This window comes from Bos indicus x Bos taurus, chromosome 9, assembly GCF_003369695.1.
Source record: "Bos indicus x Bos taurus breed Angus x Brahman F1 hybrid chromosome 9, Bos_hybrid_MaternalHap_v2.0, whole genome shotgun sequence".
Classification (NCBI taxonomy): Eukaryota; Metazoa; Chordata; class Mammalia; order Artiodactyla; family Bovidae; genus Bos; species Bos indicus x Bos taurus.
The window spans coordinates 43,457,514-43,478,802 of NC_040084.1; the positions used below are offsets into that span (position 1 = coordinate 43,457,514).

The 21,289-nt window shown below is 44.0% G+C and overlaps 1 protein-coding gene across 2 annotated transcripts in view; it reads left to right on the top strand.

Annotated features, from left to right (window-relative positions):
• Window positions 1–21,289, top strand: part of RTN4IP1 (reticulon 4 interacting protein 1) — a 51,697-nt gene that overhangs the window by 29,737 nt on the left and 671 nt on the right. For both annotated transcript variants that reach the window (XM_027551304.1, XM_027551303.1), the window contains exons 7-9: window positions 7,884–8,020; window positions 11,089–11,272; window positions 14,467–14,559. In XM_027551304.1, coding sequence (XP_027407105.1) covers window positions 7,884–8,020; window positions 11,089–11,272; window positions 14,467–14,559 — 414 coding nt within the window. The remainder of the gene's footprint in view (window positions 1–7,883; window positions 8,021–11,088; window positions 11,273–14,466; window positions 14,560–21,289) is intronic.

Below are 21,289 nucleotides of genomic sequence, written 5' to 3' on the forward strand. Positions count from 1 at the left end.
TCTAATAAGGATATAGTATACAGAATACGTAAAGAACTCTTAACAGCTCAACAACAAAAAGGCAGCCCAGTTAAAAAATTAGCAAAGGACTTGAGTAGACACTGCTTGAAAGAAAATCTAAAACTGGGCAGTAAGGCCATGAAAGTGTTTAACATCATTCGTCATTAGGGAAATGCAAATCAAAACCACAGTGAGTAATTGACTTAAGGAGATGTGGCATTTATGTGTGTGTGTTTATGTATTTGTATATACACGCCCCCCCCACACACAAAATGCATATTACTAGCCGTAAAAAATAATGAAATATCACTATTTGTAGCGACATGGATGGACCTAAAGAAATTATGCTTAGGGAAATAAGTCAGAAAGATAAATACTATATGATATCATTTATATATGAAATCTAAAAATATATAATAGAAATGAATCTACATACAAAACAGAAACAGAGTCAAAGACGTAGAAAAGAAACATGGTTACCAAAGGGAAGAGGCGGGGAGGGGCAAATTAAGACTGTGGAATTAAGAGATACCGACTGCTATGCATAAAATACGTAAGCAGTAAGGATTTACTGTATAGCACAGGGAATTATACCTAATATCTTTTAATAACTTATAATGGGATATAGTATGCAAAAAAATCCACAAAACCCTGAATACCTGAAATTAACACAACATTGTAAATCAACTATATTTCAGTTTAAAAAAAAAACACAGTGAGGTAGCACTTCACGCCTACTAGGATGGCTATTAAAAAAATGGAAAATAACAATGTTGGCAAGGATGTAAAGAAACTGAAACCCTTATACAGTGCTAGTGGGAATGTAAATTGATGCAGCTGCAGTGGAAAACAATTTGGCAGAATTAAAATTCTTAATTCTGTATTAAACTTAGAATTACCTGTGAGCCAGCAGTTCCATTCCTAGGTGTATACTTAAGAGAAATGAAAATCTGTGTTCAAGCAAAAACTTATATACAAATGTTCATTTGCAACATCAGTATTCATAATAGTCAAAGAAATGGAAACAGCCTTAGTGTCTATCACCTAATGAATGGAGAAACAAAATGTGGTGTGTATATACACAAGGGAATGTTACTCAGCCATCAAAAGGAATGAAGTTCTGATTCATGATACAGCATAGATAAACTTTCAAAACATAACGCTAAAAAGTGACAAACCCAGACAGAAAAGGTCACATTTGGTATGATTCCATTTATGTTGTGTCCAGAAGAGGCAAATCCTTGGAGACAGAAAACAGATAAGCGCCTGCTAGTGGCTGGGGGAAGAAACGGGAGATGGAGAGGATGCCCAGGAAATGCACACCTGGATTCATCTTAATTCACCTTTATCTGCTGCTGTGGCCTGAATGTTTGTGCTCCTCTGAAATTCATGTTTTGAAGTCCTGATGCCCATAGTGATAGTGTTGAGGCCTTTGGGAAGTGGTTAGGCCATGAGGGTGGAGCACTCTCGGATGGTATTAAAGTCCTTATGAAAGAGGCCAGCAGAGCTCCCAAGCCCTTCCCCACACAAGGGCACAGAGGGGAGGCACAGGCTGCAAACCAGGAAGGGGGCTCGGAGCACACCCACGTGCTGACACCCTGGTCTTGGACCTTCAGCCTCCAGAACTGTGAGGAGTACGTGTTTGTTGTTTATAAGGTACCCAGTCTGTGTTGTTATAGCAGCTCAAATAGACTTAAGGCAGATACCCAGTGCCTAATCCATGGATTGTCAGTAAATGTGAATTAATATGTAAATGGAAGAAAGGAAAAGAGGGAGGGAGGATGGGAGAAAAAGAGAAGTATCATATCCTGCTGGTTAAAGTGTAATTAGCATAACTAGTTTGGAAAATAATTTGGCTGTATCTACTAATTATGAATATAAATTGCCCTGTGACAGCCTAACAAAATATGAATGTACTTTGTAGGCAGAAATATAATCATCCCTCAGTATACCAGCCTTGTATTTGTTACAGGACTTCCTTGGATGCCCAAATCCATGGGTGCTCAAGTCCCTTTCATAAAATAGCATGAAGTGTACAACTCTTCGCAACCCCATGGACTGTAGCCTGCTATGCTCATCTGTCCATGAGATATTTCAGGCAAGAATACTGGAGTGCGTTGCCATGCCCTCCTCCAGGGGATCTTCCTGACCCAGGGATCAAACCTGAGCCTCTTATGTCTGCTGTATTTGGCTCAGAGGGTAAAGCGTCTGCCTGCAATGCAGGAGACCTGGGTTCGATCCCTGGGTCAGGAAGATCCCCTGGAGAAGGAAATGGCAACCCACTCCAGTACTCTTGCCTGGAAAATCCCATGGACAGAGAAGCCTGGTAGACTACAGTCCATGGGATCGCAAAGAGTCGGACATGGCTGAGTGACTTCACTGACTTCACTTCTTTACCACTAGCAAACTACCACTTCCCCTGGGAAGACCAGATAAAATGGCATAGTATTTGTATATAACCTACATACATCCTGTTGTATAATTTAAATCTTCTTCAGATTTCTTATCAATGTAGTCAATGTAAATGCTATGTAAACAATGTAAATGCTATGTAAATAGTGTGCTGTTGATTCAGGTTTTGCTTTTTGACATTTTTTTTTCCTGAATATTTTCAATCCCTGGTTGATTGAATTCAGTGATGTGGAGTTCTTAGATACAGGGAGTCAACTGTACATGCATGTTCACCAAAAGATATGTCCCAGAATATCCCCAGATATGTCCCAGGCATTATCCCCTAACTGGCCATCAACAGTAAAATGGGAAAGTGAGTGAAAGTCGCTCAGTCGTGTCTGACTCTCTGTGACCCAATGGAGAGTCTATGGAATTCTCCAGGCCAGAATACTGGAGTGGGTAGCCTTTCCTTTCTCCAAGGGATCTTCCCAACCCAGGGATCAAACCCAGGTCCCTCACAATGCAGGCAGATTCTTTACCAGTTGAAAGAATGGTAGCCCAAAATGGGAAATGAAAAGTGAAGTCACTCAGTCGTGTCCGACTCTTTGCAACCCCATGGACCATAGCCTACCAGGTTCCTCCATCCATGGGATTTTCCAGGCAAGAATACTGGAGTGGGTTGCCATTGGCTTCTCCAGGCAAAATGGGAAAGTGAACTGCAATATATTCTTATGTTTAGAGTATTACACAGCCGTAAAAACAAACTACTGGGGACTTCCCTGGTGGTCCAGTGGTCTGCCTTCCAATGCGGGGGATGCAGGTTTGATCCCTGGTCAGGGAACTAAGATTCTACATGCCCCATGTCCCAAAAACCATAAACCAGAAACAATATTGTAACAAATTCAATAAAGACTTTAAAAGTCTTCCACATCAAAAAAACCTTAAAAAAGCAAACCTTAGTTGTACACAATGTAGTAGATGAATTGAACAAGTAGAAAGAAGTCAGAAACAAGAGTATAACTTATACGATTGCATTTAATGATACTCAAGGACAAGTAAAACTAAACAGTAGTGTCTAAGGATGTTTATCTAGATAGAAAAACTGTTTTTTAATAGGTGAGGGGAGGCTTATGTGAAAGACCTGATAGTTGTTGTTACTTCTCAGGGAACGAGGACGGTTTTGATTGGGAGGGGGAAGTGAGGTGTCCTAGTTCTTAATCTTGAGCAGTCCTTAAGATAGTGTTTGCTTTGTAATAATGTGTTAAGCTGTACATTTATATTCCACACACTTTTCTCTGTGTGTTATGTTTCACAATAAAAACATTTAATAACAATTGATTAATAGGAAAATATCAAGGTTAAATCCCATACAAAGTTACTGTGAGAAAAAGAAAGAATGAAGAGTAGAATAACGTATCTACAGACAAGGAAAACGCATGAGAAAATATCAAAATGAAACCTGGAATTTCAAAACAAGCTAAAAAGAACATTAAAAATACAAAGACATGAATAAAATAAATCAGAATTGGAAAAACTCAGAAATAAAGTAAAAAGAAATAACAGAAGACTAAACTAGAAGGAGGGCTTCCCTGGTGGTTCAGACAGTAAAGAATCTGCCTACAATGTTGGAGACCTGAGTTCGATCCCTGGGTCAGGAAGATTCCCTGGAAAAGGGAATGGCTAACCCCTCCAGTATTCTTGCCTGGAGAATTCCATGGACAGAGGAGCCTGGTGGGCTAAAGTCCATGGGGTCACAAAAAGTCGGACATGACTTTAGACTAAACTGCAGCAGCACAGCAGTAGAAACTATGTGTAAAGAGGAAAAATTGTAAATTGCAAAGAAAGGAAGAGATAAAGACAGAATCAAGAGAAAAGTGTCATGTATTGAAGATAGGAAAGAAAATTGCTGTATCAATAAGAGTCTCTGATGAGGAAAACCAAAACGAGGGAATAAGACAAATGCTAAAACCCGTAATTCAAGAAACTTCCCTACTTCCCTGAAGTTAAATGATTTGAAATTACATGTTAAATGACTGGAGTGCTTATCGAAGAACATGGACCCAGAATGAGCAGTATCAAGGGAAACTAGCAAAATTACTGGCCTTTAAGGAAAAGGAGAAAAATGAAAACTTTGGGGCATCTTTCAAAAAAAAAGAAGGTGACATATGAGTAAAATTAGGTTATTAGCACTTTTTGATAACAGTGCTTTAATGCTGGGACTGGAGTTGGAGTAACACTTAAGACACTTGAGAAAGAATATGCTAAAATTTTATATCCAGTGCAACTGGCCTCTGTATAATAAAGGACATATACTAACTGTTAATAACATGCAAGAACGTGAGGAGTATGTTCTTCTGATCTCTTTCTGAGAAATATACTAGAATATGAGCTTCTGAAAACTAAAATAGCTAGAGAGACATAACCCTAAGGACTGGTGGTACATGTTAAATATACAGTTATCTGTAGAACTAAAACTTCATGAGGGCTTAGAGAGTACAGTGTGTAACTCTGACAAAGTAAACAGTACAACTATTTTTAAAAAGAAATAGTGGGAAAGCAATTTAAAATTATTTGAATGATTTCATTGATCATATTGGGGATGATTTTAGTACTATTATTCAGAGACTGGTATATGTCTAGTATATATATATACACTAGAACAGTTGGGTATTTATGGCATGTTTTAACTCTATAATCCCCTTTGTCTTTGACCATCAAGATTTTAGTAGTGCAAGAAAGAAGATACAGATGTAATACAGATTAAGTAAAAACTTGATAGTCTGGAGTTTGAATTGAAAGTATCAAAATGAACTCAAGAGCTATTTCTTATATGTATGTACGCAAAACTGTCTCTTGAAATACCATTGCTCACATGCACACAAAAATTCAGGGCCTTGGAGTAATGGCAGATTCCAGATCTATGGCATGAAACGTATAAGAATGAGAAGTTAGTAAGAACTAGTTGAGTCATGTCAAAAAGACTCAGCAGCCAACTTGAAGAAATTCCTAAAGGTTATCAAAGAGGACGATTTGAGCTTCAGAAATCGTCATGATAGTTACAAAAGAATGAAAGCTTCCAAATAGTTTTAAATCCATGACTTAAATGAGTTCATGATGATATTTTTTTTAAAGTGGTCACTTGGAAGATGACAGAAAACCAATTTATTATTTTATAAACTAATAAAAGGAAACAATTATTTGCCCTTTCTATATGAATTGTACACCTGAATAAACAAAGTAGTATATGAGGAGAGGTGTTTCTCTATAAAAGTATTCCAACTACTAAGTGAAGACAGGAGATAGAGAGTAGCACCATTTTGCAACCTCCAGCAGACAACCACTGAGATTTAATAAAAAGAGGAACAGGCAGACATGCTCAGCCTTCTGTAATCGCAGATGCTGTTCTTAGTATTGTGAAAGGACATAAATGGGAAACACAGGACAGAGCAGTATGTGGAACCGTCCCAGGTGTGCAGGCAGAAATTCCAGAGTTTCCAGGGAAAAGCTCTGCAGGTACATGGCCTAGATTCTTTCGCAGATAAATTTTAAGTGAAGTGGGGTAGAAGAGGAGACTATAGTTTAAAAAAAAAAATAGGAAATCATATTTTTAAATTGCACAAGACTAAACTGTAGTATCTAGGAAATACATGTTTGGATGATAAAACCTTTTTTTTTTTTTTTTTTAATGCAAGGAGGTGATTTACTCCAAGTATCAGCTTGATGATGCCTGTTGGGAGGGAGAGGGCACAGTGTAGGGCTCTTGGAGTGACTGCCAGCTTGCAGTCCCTGTCGGAGCACTGTTTGCCTTATAGACGTCTCCTGTACTTGGGTTGTGTTATTTCTTCTTCTTATTTTTAACAGTTTACATAAAATTGTTTTTAAATCTAAAGCTGCTTTAAAACCTTTCAGTAGTGTGCAGTGATAGTAGGTGGGAAGATTCCCTGGAGAAGGAAATGGCAACCCACTCCAGTATTCTTGCCTGGAGAATCCCATGGACAGAGGAGCCTGGTAGGCTACAGTCCATGGGGCTGCAGAAGAGTCAGGCATGACGAAGCGACTGAACGTCAGCAACAGCAGTGATAGTAGATAGTTCTAAGTAGGAGAGGAAAATCTAGAAATTTGGAAAAAAAATTTATTGAACTTCTCAAGATGTGACAGATTCTGAGTATTTAATACTGTTTAAGAGAAGCACAAATTAAATATTGGTGCTTAGAACACAATTTCCTTTTTTCTTGTCAGTTTCTTTTTTCTATAGATACTAGATATTCACCTTGGATTGTATTCTTCACATATATAAGTTGAGTTTAGGACTCGATGTTGAAAGCAACATGTCATTATACTCAGTTGTCTCTGTTTGTGGCCCATAAACATAAAATATCATATTTGATGTCAGCTTAAATGTTTTAATTCCTCCTCAGATTTCCAGGGTATATTCCTTGGTTAATATTACTTTTTAAAAGTGAGAAATTAGATAAGATTAGAATAGTTTTTAAATCCTTTATTTCTTTGTAGTTAACAGATCTCCAGCCTTTGTGTGTGTATCACTGAGTGGGGTTTCAGTAGTGATCAGAACACGGATCTCGCTTATTCTAATGAACCTCTATAACTTACATCAAGGAAGCTTGGGAAATTGATACTGAGGACAGGAACGAGAAAACAACAAATTTGTTATGACCTCTAACTGTCCATTTGGAAATTTCTCAGTGAACATCAAGTAGCTGTTCTCAGATTTTTGCTGATAATGGCTCCCTTTTAATTGTATGAAATTGCCATTGTAGGAAAGAATGACAGCAATTTTGGAGCATGAGGCTTTCTGGATACTTAATCCTGAATCCTTCTTTTTATTTGTCTAGTTATTTTAAAATATAAACTATCTGCATTTTAAATCCCATAAACCATTTATTTAGGTCTTTTTACTCCAAAGGAGAGGACCTGATCCATGTTTTGGAAGCAAAATGGCCACATTTTCTTCCCCTATTTTTAAGAGCACCTTTCGCTTATTACCCGGTACCTAATTGCTTTGATGCTGTTGTCTGACTCAAGGTTATGCTTACTGGAGACGCAAATGAAGTGATGTTGTGTTTTTATGCTCTGGATACATTTGAAATGGTTATTTTCTGAGGACGTGGTGTTTTTTCCCCTGTTACCTTTGTCATCATTGAAAATGCTAAGCTTAAGGTCATCAACTTTTGTCTTTTCTGATGCTGGTGAGATTCTGAGCCCCTCTTTAAATGAATTGGTTATAACTTCACGAAATTAAGGTGACTCACTGTCTCGTCCAGGGAAAATGAGATCTGTTTCTTGGATCTTTCTTTGTGAACAAAAATTTAATCATTTTTACTAGCCTCTGGCAGATGGCTTCCTGTAGTTCTTGTTAAGACAAAGCACTTAGAATTGTCTAGAGGCTGATGTATGTGTACCATGTGGTGCCAACTCGTTTTTGTTCAATGCAGTTTCCTGCCCCCCTCCCCTTTTCTTTCCTTCTTGGGCAGGTAATGAAAGCATGGGATGCGCATGTGACAGCAGTCTGCTCCCAGGACGCCAGTGAGCTTGTGAGGAAGCTTGGGGCAGATGATGTGATCGATTACAAATCTGGAAATGTGGAAGCGCAGTTGAAATCTTCAAAGCCGTATGTATCCAAACAGGGTGCCCATGGGGAAGGTGGAACAAGGACGATGGGCGATGCGCGCCTGAGATGGTTCGGTGGCCTTACCGCCACGTTGGCGTCTTAGAGAAGAGTCTGTGAAAACACTTGGTGTCACTGGAGGTGATTTAGGTCGGTTTCTGTTTTTCCTCCAGATGTTAATACAGCACGATCATGTACTGTGATTTGTACTGAGGACAATATGTTGCTTACCTGGCCTTTTGCTATTTTTGAAGTTAACTTACTTTTACTGCTGGTGTGTAAGAAGGTCGTATTGGAAGGTATATTCCCTCCAGTGGCATTTGTCACCATGAGTAGAACCTAGAGCAGTACATGACGTATGTGATTAGTATCTTGCCTTTATAATGGGGGTTTCAGAGAAGCAGAGGCTGTGTAGATACCAGTAATGGATGTTGTCATCGTGCCTGAACGCCAGGCTGTTATTTGACTGAACATACCAAGTGGGAGCGGACTCTGGAATTCTCTCAGGCCCCCATCCTTCCTGACTGTGGCTCAGGCAGAAACAGGGAGGTGTTTCAGAACCTCGTCTTCACTCAGCCCAGGCAAAGCTTCAGCAGAGTGTCTCAGGAGCTATTTCACTACTTCTGATGCAAAGATTTTTCCTTTTTTAAATTAGTTTTTTAAAAACATTATTTATTCATATGGCTGCGCCAGGTCTTAATTGTGGCATGTGAGATCTAGTTCTCCACCAGGGATCAAACCCAGGCCCCCTGCGTTGGGAACATGGAGTCTTAGCCACTGGACCATTAGGAAAGTCCCTTAAATTAGTTTTCAGAAGCTAATTATTGCTGCTCACTTTAAGTAGAAGTATATTTTCATAGGTTTAAAAAGAGAGAGAAAAACCTAGGCTTCCTCATAGTAGTAGTGTCAGCCAGCCATCTCTCTTCTGCTGCTTCTAGGAACAGCAGCAGGAGACAGGCCAAGGCGACCATCTGCCTGCTATCCCCCTTTAGGTTATGCATGTCTGAAGTCTGTCTCCAGAGAAGAGAAGCCCTGGCAGGTGGAGGCGGGCACGCACACAGGCCGGCCTCCCCTCTGCACCTCACTGTGCTCCTCTGTGGCTCTGTCCAGCGGCTTTGCTCCTCCTGTTTGCTCTTTTCCAGTCAGAGAACCTCAGTAGCTCACAAACGCAGGCTGTTATTTTTTGAATGACTGCTTAGTTAAAATTGATCTTTGCAGCTTCTGCCTGGAGGTTAGTCTCTTAATCCACCTAGAATAAATTTGTTCCTCTTTCCAAATAGCCGTTTAGATTTGAATCCTAGGATTTTACAGCAGGAAAGGGCTTTGAAGTACTTCAGCCCTACTCTGTCATGCTACAGTCAAGAACATAAAGGGCAGAGAATTTAGGAGTATTTTTCATGCTTAGGATGATGCCACTTCATCATTAGTGGGAGAGCCAGGTCTGCAGCCTGGTCTCTGGACTTCTTTTTTCAGGCAGTGCCAATTCTATAATGCCAGGCTGCCCTCTGTAATGCCATGGCTTCCCTGATAGCTCAGTTGGTAAAGAATTCACCTACAAGCAATGCAGGAGACCCCGGTTCGATTCCTGGGTCAGGAATATCTGCTGGAGAAGGGATAGGCTACCAACTCCAGTATTCTCAGGCTTTCCTTGTGACTCAGCTTGTAAAGAATCCGCCTCCAGTGTGGGAGACCTGGGTTGGAGAAGGGAAAGGCTACCACTCCAGTATTCTGACCTGGAGAATTCCATGGACTGTATATTCCATGGGATCACAAAGAGTCGGACATGACTGAGTGCCTTTCAGTTTCAGGCTGCCCTTAAGTTTTATCTAAATTAAGTATCATCGTATTTGTTTATCTAAAATTTGGGAATGAAATAGGAACTTAAAAGTAGAAACTTATACTCATGAAAAGAATTTTGTTAGTCTTTTTTTCCTAATAAGAAGGATCATCTAGTAAGGTCACTCTTCTGAACTTCATATGCTTCCGTTTTTATTTGCCCTTGTTTAGTTTAGTCCCATGAAAAACTCAAGGGCCACAAAGTTGGCCAAAGTCGGTTTTAGAAGGTTTGATGTTTGACTTCATGCAGATGAATTTAGAAGGGAAAAAGGGTTTACGGAAAAGGAATTCCTCTATTAACTTGCTTGATGTATAAGCATGTATTCTCTAAATAGATCTTTGTTTTCAAAAGTATTTTAAAGCTTCTTTGGGTTTTATCCCCTTTAAGTAAAATGTAGTGATTACAGCAATTTTAGGTTAGATGTAAGGAGTTGAATATCTGTTAGTTTCTGTGGATTGCAGTATGATGGGTATTTTTGGCATGTTAGAGCAGAACTGAAGGTTGAGAGCAGGCTGTTGATTTCTCTGTAGGCATTGTGCTGATGTTGTACATGAAACCAAAGGAAAATTCCAGAAGGTGAAGAGGATGCTTCTGCACGCAGATCTGATTGTGAAGGGAATAAAAGCAAATCACTTGTGTGGGTCAAAATCTAATGCACTCCTGTCTTAAGTATTCACATGCACTGAAGAGTACTGTGGCTTATATTGGATGGATAGCTTTGCAGTTCTCTACAAAGCTTCAGTCAAGGTGTCTCAGCCTTGGCAACCTTAGTTTCTCAACTGTTGACATTTGGGGCTGGATACTTTTTTTGTGGTGAGAGGCTTTCCTGTGTGTTTTAGGATGTTTTATCATCATCCCTGGCCTACAGATGCTGGTACCCTCTTACCACCACCTCGCCCAATTGTCACAACTAAAAATCTCTCAAAACATTGCCTAATATGTCTCCTGGGGACCAAAATCACTCTCAGTTGAAAACCACTTGTTTAAGTCATTCTTAAAGTATTAGAAAATAAGACGATTTTGTGATTTAAAAAAGAAATCACATTTGACTTACCTTGGAGAAAACCCAGTAAGTAGATGTGCCTTTTCTCATTTGTCCGAGCAGCCACCCCTCTGTTGCTTGTGAGCTGTCGCGGAAACAAACCATGGAGCTCCCTGGCGGAGGGAGTGAAGGCGGCTTGGAGCCCTGGGTAAAGGCTGACCAGGATGTTTTGATATGGTTCTTCCTCTCCAGGTTTGACTTTATCCTCGACAACGTTGGCGGATCTACTGAAACGTGGGCTCTAAAGTTCCTCAAGAAGTGGTCAGGAGCCACGTATGTGACTCTGGTGACTCCTTTCCTCCTGAACATGGACCGGTTGGGCATCGCGGACGGCATGCTACAGACAGGCGTCACCGTGGGTTCTAAGACGTTGAAGGTAGGAGTAGAGTCTTGGTTGGCGCGAGCCAGCAGGCACCTCAGGCTTCTGGGATTGGGTTTCCTCTAAGCCTTTTCTCCTCCAAGAGAAAAGCAACTCTGGAGTCCCATACTGACTGGGTACAAACTCTTGCCTCCCCTTTGGTAGCTGTGTAGCCTGTGAAAATGACTTAGTGTCACTAGGCCTCAGCATCTTCACCTGTGAAATCCAGCTCATGGTGTCTCCCTTACTGTGTATTGTAGGAATTAAATGAAATCTTCCATGTGAAGAACTTGGCACGCCTAGTACCTGCCTGATGGCTCGCTCTCTGTTTCTCTGTCATAGTACATAAGTCTCTTGTGTATGAGGGTGGAAGTTTTATTAAGACAGCATAGAGCCGGCTGTTTTCATGGTAGTAACAATGGGATATGCCAGTACCTCAAATGGAATAAGTGATATAAAAAAATAAAGATACATGCTTGCTTTTTTTTTTTTTTTAATTTGGCAAAATACTTCAGGCTCAGGAGAAAGGCAATAGAAGTTCCCTCGAGGGTAAGAAGATTGTATGTTGAGCTACTGCTGCTACTACTGCTAAGTCGCTTCAGTCGTGTCCGACTCTGCGATCCCATAGACAGCAGCCCACCAGGCTCCCCCATCCCTGGGATTCTCCAGGCAAGAACATTGGAGTGGGTTACCACTTCCTTCTCCAATGCAGGAAAGTGTTGCCCCATATTTGCAAGGTGACTGGCTCAATAAGTATCTTCAGCTTCTTCCTGATTCTAGAAATTAATTTGGAAGCTTTTGGGGGTGGAGTTTAGGACTTTAAGTCTCTCGAATGCTCTGTACTGAGTCCTTAGCGGTGGGGAAGAAGGGCCGTGGTGGAGGAGACGCTGCTCAGCCCTTAGGAACTGGGTCTGGGTGACAGGAGTGAACCAGCCGGCAGCGTGCTCCAGGTTCTTCCTTTCACTTGGTTCAGACAGCACCCGGGAGCAGTGTCCACAGGGCGCTTTGTTGTGGAGAGCGGAGTCTCAGCTGTCCTTTGTCTCTTCTTTCCCTTTTCATCAAACCCAGGCTTCCCAAGTGCTTTAGCATATAAGTTTAAGTTTTCCGTAAGATTTCACAGTTGGTGTTCCAGGGAGACCGCCAACAAGTTGAGCTTCAGAGTTGTCCTCTGAGAGTAAAATAGGCCTAGTTCTCTTCATTTTCCCTTTCCCTTTCTTGAAAGATGATAGTGGTAATCTCATGCGAAAACCTTTTAAGTAGTTTCTGATGTCTTCCTGAGAATGTGCACAGTTAAAGCCTCATTGTACTGCCTGCCTGCTTTGGTTTACTCTCTCCTGTAATGGCCTGGAAAAAAAAGAAACCACAGATCCCTTAGAGCAGAATATAAAATTCTGCTGTTGCAGACCAAAAGTTTCACTGTACAAAGCAACCTGCCGTGAAGATCCATAGATCCAGCAGTTGTGACCATCGCTGTTCCTTCTTTAAAACCCTGAATAGTTACCAGAATGTTTTAATTGTAGTTGATAAGGCCAGTCCTTATGGAGAAGTACATGAACAGGTCTCCTGTGAATATAATTAACTGGACCTGCTGTAAGCTTGGGACAGACAATGCCTCCTGTCTAGCTGCCTGAGCCTTCAAATTTGGTTTTGTTTGTTTTAGTTAGTTCCCTAGACCAGTGCTTCCTGACCTCTTTCATGCTATGACACACACAGGAGATGATAGTATTTAAATGGCATACTGAGAGTGCCCTGAGCCAAGAGCGTACCATCTGGAGACTTCTGTCAGCCTGGGCTCTGCCCTGCTACTCCAAGGGCTTGTCATACCTACTCTAGGGTGAGCTTGGCTCTGTTTGCATCTGTGGTCCTGGGATAATGATTACCAGTGACCCCTTTAACTCTTAACAGTGTTCCGGGTTGGACGATGAGCTAGGGGGTCACTCAGCCAAACCAGTAAGCCATTCTGGGCACATCCGTTGCCTTGACAGCAGCTTGGGTTTGTCTGTTTCTCTGCGGTCTTAAAGACTGGTTTGCATTGCCCCAGTCTTTCCTCAGCAAGCTTTACTTTCAGCACTAGATAAATACTTGTCGAATCCTTCCTGTGTCAGATACTTTGCATACATTCGCATTTAGTCCCTCCAACATCCCCATCAGCTAGGTGGTGGTGCCTCCACCCTACAGGCCAGGATACAGGCTGAAAGAGGTAACTTGACCTACGTGACACAACCATCGAGCCCTGAGGCAGAGCAGGAGAGTTCTGCCGCCCCTGCCAGCTTCATGCCAAGATGGTAGCTGATCGTCATGCTGAGATGTGAGGCAGTCGTGAGCTCAGTGCAGAAAGCCTGTGCTCGCCCGATGGTGGTGGGCAGGTGTGGGGAGGGAGGCGGCAGGTGGACACTGGCTGGCCCTGTCCTACCTCTAGATCGCTCTCATCTGATGACGTTTAGTTGGGAGGGTCATTGAGGTATCACAGAGAACCTCAGCTCACTTGCTGTTTTGATAATGGCTTATCCTACCTCCGACGTGAAGAGTAATAAAAGTGGGTATGGCAGTAGAGTGGTCATGAACCTTCTTGGTATAAGACTTTTGCTAATCTTCATCTGGGGGCATTTTGTCCCATCATAGCATTCAGTGACTTGGGACTCGGTGTAATTTTAGGGGAAGGTCCAGCCGTGATGCATGAGGAACTTTACACTTCGTTTTGCTTTTAAAACTGTCTTATTCCTCGGAGCCAGAAAAAAAAAATAATTGTGATTGGATTTCTTGTCTAAGATCATATTTTGGTGCCTTATGCCCTTGAAGCGTTCCTGAATTAGGTAAAACCTCTTTTCTGGTGCCTTGGGGCTTTATTCACACCTTGGTAGGGAAAGTCTAGAGGTCTCAGCCCCTCATATCTCCTAGGGGAGAAACCGAGTGTGTGAGACTAGTGAGACTGCCCTTGAAAAAGAGCTTTCCTGTGCTTGCTTGCCTGATAGTCACAACGTGGGGAAGAAGCCCAAGTTCACATGGGTATATCTCTGTTCACTCACTCAGTTATGAAACATTCATGAGCATCCATTGTCTGTCCGTCGCCATGCTGGTGTACAGCTCACTGTGGCAGCATGAGATGGGAAAGCAGTTTGTCTGTCTTAGTCATCCAGGAAATACGTTTCCCTAAATTTGCATTTAGTCAGATTTCTTCCTTTCTGAAATTTGACGTTTTGTTTTCTTTTTAGCATTTCTGGCAAGGAGTCCATTATCGCTGGGCCTTTTTCATGGCCAGCGGTCCATGTCTAGATGACATTGCGGAACTGGTGGAGGCGGGAAAGGTAAGTGTGTTGCCAGGGTGTCCCTGCTCACCTGGGTGACCTTCCTAGCAAGCCCAGTCAGTGGGAGCTCTACAGAGGTAGGCTCAGCCCGTGTCCACACTGCCTGATATGCCAAATTCAAGTGCTGCGTTTGGGGCTCTGTCTCCATAGGAACCATAGCCACAGATGGCTGCATGTGAGAAAGAGCATATGCCATGTAGGGCAGCCCCCAGGTTTAAGATGAGAGGCAGGCCCAGAGAGCTTATATGCTTTTCTCAGAGACACTTGGTTAGATGGCAGTAGAGCCGGGATCTACAGCTAGGCTGCTAACATTTTGATAATGGTCCTGAAAAAAAGGTACTGTGAAGACAGTCATTGCACAAAGGTGGGGATAGCCTCGTGAGTTTACAGCTGAATTGCTGCTTGAGCTCCTGAGGGTGTGGCTGCTTTGGAGGCCAGCAGATTTCCAGATGAGCAAGGGGAACACACACTGTGACTCTAAGCCTCAGTAGAACTGGACTGTAGGTTGGGTCGCCAGGTCTCCTGTTCCCAGGCCAGTGTAATGAAATCAATGGCAAATGAATGGTACGTCTGAGAGGGTCAGTGCACAGGAAATGGTTCAGAATTGATGGCGATTTTGGTGGAGACAGCTGGTTGGTGTTTCTCTTTGAATCTGTCCTGACTTGATGGTGAGGGACTGCCCTCTGAAGCCCAGTTTTTGGGTGTCAGAAGGCCTCTCAGGGTTGACGGAAGTTGAGAAAGACTCCTCGGCTACTACCTGCTTGGTTAAGTTCTCACGCGGTTTCATGGCCCAGACATGCCATCTCTGGAAGAATAACCCAGAAGGCAAACTCATATTCTGGTGCTGATATTTATGATTTTTATTGAGAAATTAATATGGAATTACAGAATGGGGAAAATTATATACCCTGAGGGTTGCATGAGGTCATAGATACAATGATTATCATTTTATAGATGAGAAAACTGGCTCAAAGGATAAAGGGACACGTTCAAGTTTGCAGAAGGGGGACCAGAGCTCATACTTCCTGACCCAGTCCTGCGTTTTTCCCTCCCCATCATGAAGCTGCGTGCTTAGTGCTTGAAGCTGATTTGGGACTTGAGCTTAAAACTGACCTGTCCTTGTCATTTTATGCTGGGCAGGGAGAGAGTTGGAGCAAGGCACAGCCCGTGATCCTTGCTAAGCCATGCGGAAAGAGCCTCTTGAGATGGGTTTTCCTGTGTTGGCAACTGCCCCTCGCTGGCTCATTTCATCTTTGCACTTTGGTTTTGGAAAAGAATGTTTTTAGGAAATTACTGGCTGCTTTTTGTGCATTTAGTTTGTTGTTGTTGTTGTACTATCACAGGCATGGAAGCTACGAAAGAAAGTGGCTCATTACTCTTTCCAGAATATTTTGGTCCCGAGTTTGCATGCCTTTTCTCAGATTTCTAAGTGTTGACGTGTACTGGGTGAACAGGGACAGCCTTGTCATGACTGGAATCGAGTGCCTCTCTGTAGGGTTCCCTGCACATCCCCCAGAGGGGCTTATTTTACTTCTAGGAAGAAGGAGGTGAGCTGTCTTCAGATAATATGGCCCATAGTTCTACATAGTGCTGAATGGAGCCCCATCCGTAGAGGGTCCCAGTCCTCTGGAAGTCACCACACTTGTCCTGACATCTGCTCCAGACTGACCACATGCTTAACATCACTCTTTTGTGTTCGAAATATTGTGACTCTATCTAGAAATTACTAGTTATGCAACAGAGAAGAGAGGTGACTTGTGTGTGTGTCCCCACTAAATCTGGTAGATATGAGGTGGCATGGCTAAAAGAGGACATAGCAGAAATAAATAAAGATGCCCTCTGGGTGTCATGTCCTCCTCCAGGGTGACTGAGGAGGTGGTCCTTTGGCCTTTGATCCTCTTCTCGCCAGGGCAGTTTGGGCTCATTTCTGACCATGAAGGGCTCTGGGACTGTGGTGGTTGATATGTGACCCTGGATCCACGAAGAGGTCAGCTGTCCCGTGCATCCTGCTTTGTTGTGGGTATGAGATGTCGTTGCCTATCTACACTGGAAAATTGGAAAGGATAACAGAACCGGTCTACTTACGTATTATGTGGTTAGTAAAGCTTAAATTGGATGAGGACATGGAAGATCCTTCCAGGCTTTGGTTCAGTGCTTGATGAATCTAATTAGCAGGTATCCAATAGACGACCTGGAGTTGTTATTTGACAGTGTGCGGCCATGAACTAGAAGAGCCTACTCTTTCAAAATGCTTTAAGTTTTTGAATGAGTAATACATTTGTAAGATTCTAAATCCAAAAGGTAGGAAAAGTTATCTCACAGGATCTCCTTTGACTCCTGTCCCTCAGTCATGGAGCTTCTTCTTGTCAGACTACCACCATTACCAGTTTCTCGGGTATTCCAAAGATGTTCTGTGATTCATAGGGTGAAACAAAAGCATGATTTTTTTGTACATGTAACAGGTAATTAGCACGTTGAGTTTAATGGGCTGAAACTGAAATTGTGCCTTATGCCTGAAGTTTATTGGCATTTTCTAAACAAAATAAACATTTCCCGTTCTTAATACTTCTTAGCTAACTGTTGGTGTTGGGGTGCCTACCACAATGCGTGAAACATCAAAAGACATGAAAGAAACTTGAACTATTGGTCTCTGCTCCTGAGGAGGGGAACTCGATGCCTGGGGCTCAAGTATGGGATCCTTTGGACACTTTCATCTTCCTGAGTATGTGTATGCCCACCTGTGTTCTTTGTGTGTTATTAAGGCCATTTGAGTCCACAGGTCCATTCAAGAGCCTAGGTGACCAACCAGATGTCTTGGTTGAGTGATGTTGTTCATATCTTGGTTTATTTATTTTAGCCAGCATCAGCATAGTCCCTATGGAACTTATTTGAATTTAATTCAAAACTGTTGAGGGCTGGTAGCCATTTTGCTTTGCTCAGTAGGGTGTGGAGAGATGTGTTGGCCACACTGAGTTGCATCCTGAGCACTGTTCACTAGAACTTTCTGCAGTGAATGGTAATGGTCTCTCTGCATTGCCTAGTGTGGTAACCACTAGCCACATGTGGCTATTGAACACTTGAAATGTGGCTGGTGCTACTGAAGGAGCAGATTATTAATTTTCCCTACTTTTGCTTAAATGCAGATCGCCACACGTGGCTCTGGCACGGTTTTGGCCAGGACAGCTGTGGAGCGTGCCGTAGGTTCTGAGGCAGATGATTTTCCAGACCCCTCTTGGAATGGCTGGGCCCTAATTTTGCAATGAACTGTATTCCAAAGCTTTAAACTCCTTTACTTGCAACCGGATTCCCGCTCTCCCCCATAGAAAGAATGTAGTGGTTAGGGACTGAGTCTCCGGGACCACCAGGAGAGCGCTGTCTTGCCAGATGTGGCAGGTACCTCATGGACATCATAGCCTTGATGCTGCTGAAGTTCTTCAGATGCGTCTGAAGTTGTTTCTGTGGGGAGATGCAGGCCGAGTTTCTCCTCTTACCTTCTGGCTCTGAGTGCCTTTTTTCAAGGGGGCCTAGGGACAGTCCTGGGATGCTTCTAGAATGGGTATGTTTACTCCCTTGGGGAGCAGCCTCTTCCTGCACCCTCCCCCTCCCATCTCACCTCCTAATCGCACCTCCTATCTTCTAGCCTTGAGTTTTCCATCTGGGGCCAAGGAGTTCAGAAATAGCAAGTCTGAGCAAAGCCCACCCTTTCCTTCCTCATATCTCCTTAGGTTAAGCCTCCTTTTCCCCCTTCATCCTGACTCTGGAAGTCCTGGCCCTGTGGAGGAACTCAGAGCTACCCCTTTCCGTGAGGTGGTGGTCAGCTGCGGCCCTGCCGCCCCTGCTGTGGGCCCTGGGCCTGGCCCCCGGTGGTGGACTGGGATCATGCCAAGGGCTTTAGGTCACCCTGGGCCTCTGTCCCCTCTACTCCCCACACTCTGAGGTCAGTTTCTGTGCCTGGTAGAGGCTGTAGCTGAAGGTCTGGGGAAGAGGTGACAGACTCAGAGTTCCCTCCCCAAAGTGTCCCCAAGCTGTGCAGTGATGACATCAGGGGTCTGGGATCCTCACTCTGCTCCTCTGCTAAGAGCTCTGACCTTGAACTTAGTCCGTAACCACATGCGCTTTAGATTCTAATCTGTCCAGCAGGCTGGCTCAGAGATCCCCCCAACTCCTCCCACCTCTTTTGGACTCTACTGTTCAGTGATTCCTGCGGGCAAGTGGGGACTGAGGGAGAGCCTCCCCTGGCCACTGGGCCTGCCTGGGGGCGTCCCCTCCCCACCAGCTCTCAGCCAGAGGGTTTCTGCCTCGGAGGTGGGAGGCTTCCCAACTGCTGCTGACAGCAGTGTTCCCGGGCTGCTCCAGGGAGCCCGAGGTTCCTCCCATGGTCCTGTTCTCAGGGAAGGATGTCAGGGCCTGGCTTTGTGTACCCTTTGTTTAAGGAAGGGAAGGGCCATCAGGAGAGCTTGGATTTGGGTCCGAGACTGGGATGCTGGAATGCCGCAGCCGTGGGCTCCCAGTCAGCTTCGATCCCTGCGTGCCTGCATCGCCCCCAAGTGCAGTGTGCAGCCCGCCACTTTATACCAGGGCTCCGTGCGTGGGCCGGGCTGCAGCAGTCATCGCAGCAGCGTCCCCACCGTGCCGTGGGTAACCTTTGTTTCCCCTCTCTGGGTTTTTGCTCTGATCCCTTTGTCCATCACAAACAAGCATTCTGGGTCTGGTGTGAGGCTGCGCATAGACACTGCCTCTTTATGCTGTTAATCTCTGTTTGATGTCACACATTCAGCCAGCAGTGGCATTTGCCTGCCTGTTCATTGAAAGCCTCTTCATTGTCACTTTCGGGAAGAGCTGAATGCCCGTTATGCCCCAGTCAGCCCCATGGGATTATCCGCCACAATGGGCCTGACCAGCCAGATTAAAGTGTGCCGTCGCCGCCAGCTGCGTGGGTCATCAGTTCAGACTCTGCGTCTCTGGCCAGGTTCTAAAGTGGGTGGAGCCTGCCAGGCAGCCCCTCATTCTGGAGTGGCTTCCCATAACGCTGCTGTGGTTGCTCCGTGATTAGTCAGTCCCTGTTGCCTCCTTTCTTGATTTCTCTCTCAGGTGCCTGCTTTGTGTGCTGCTCTATGTCAGCGCCTGGCACTTAGAAGATGCTCAGCCTCTGTGGAGTGGGTGGATGTGCCCCTGATTGACACAAGTCAGGAACCCTAAGCATAAGGCAAAAGGTTGTAGTGATTCCCGCTCTGACGTGCAGAAAACTCTTCTCCCCTAGAGATTCTGATGGAGTTGGTCTAACAGGAGACCAAGAACTCTGCATTTTAAGCATGCATTCAGGTAATTCCTTTTCAGGTAATCAGCATCCAGAAAGCAGTGTCCTAGCGGCTGGGTTCAGAAGGTTCCGGGTGGGACATGCTGGAACAGCTTGGATGCTTTCCACTCTTCTACCAGACAAGCAAGTAGGTTTCCTCCAACAGGCTGGCTCAAATCTGTTCTGTTCATAGCAGCAGCTGTGTTGAGATCATGCTCAGCTTGCTGGGGAGGGCCGCAGTTATAAGCCAGTGGTGTCCTCCATAGGTGCAATGGGAATGGTGGCCTAGGGACCACGCTTGGGCTATGTCAGTGACCTGGACACAGCCTGGATCCTAAGCTGACATGGCCAATTAACATGGTCCATCAACATTAACATGGCTGGCAGGCCAGTCAAGATGCAGGCTGTGATGAATCCATATAATCCTTGGTTACCTTTCTCTCCCCTTAAGATTTTAGGAGTAGATATAGAAAGCAGCTGATGATGTACAGAAAGTTTAGTGTAGAGTGGGGAGAGCAGACACTCTGGTACCAGCTCAAAGCCTGTCTTACCACTCAACAGTCATGTGACGTTGGTGATATAACTGCGCCTTAACGTATCCATCTGTAAAAAGGGAATAATAACAGTACCTACCTCCTAAGGTGGCTGTCGGGATTAAATGAGGTAAAGAACATAGAGCACTTAGAGTGCCTGGCACATGGTGAGGACAGCCCATGCTGGTGCTGTTGTTATGAGCTTATCGTGGTTCATAAGTACAAAAAATTGTCAACGTTTTGGAGAAGGGAACTTTGGGGGTCTGAGATGCTCTCTGGTGGTGGGGCTGTGAAATTCACACAAGAGGAAAGCCCATCTGAATACCACAAGAGCATATACTTCTTTCTCTTGTAAAAGGGTCACAAGATGTAAGCTCATGCCTTCTGACAACTGATGCCTGCCCGTGGAGCAGTGGGAGATAGTTCACTGAGATGCCAAGTGGATGGTTACTGATTTTTGCTTGAAGTTTTAAAAAGGATGAGTTCAGTCAGATGTGTGTGTGGGGAGAGCGAGCGCTAACTGGTCCCAGTTTCAAAGGCAATTGCTGGCAGCGCTAACGATGCACCACACAGAGCCAGCAGCATTCGAGCCTTTATGAGCTGGTGTTCCCGTAAACTCTTAACCAGCCCTGCAGCTCAGCAGAGCCCCCAGGGGAGCTTCAGCCACAGGTGGGCCCCCAAAGACACTCGCTTCCCAGTTATCCTACTAGTTTTCACCTAAGTGACACTTATTAAGCTCCTGTTGTGTGCCTAACCTTGTGCTGGGTATTGTAGGGGATACAGAAGAGGTGGCCTGTTCCACGATGCACTCAGCTTTGCTCAAGTAGATATGCCGAATAGTTAACAAACTTTGTGAAATCTATCCCTATCCTGTGCACTACCTGCACAGCAGGAATCTTCG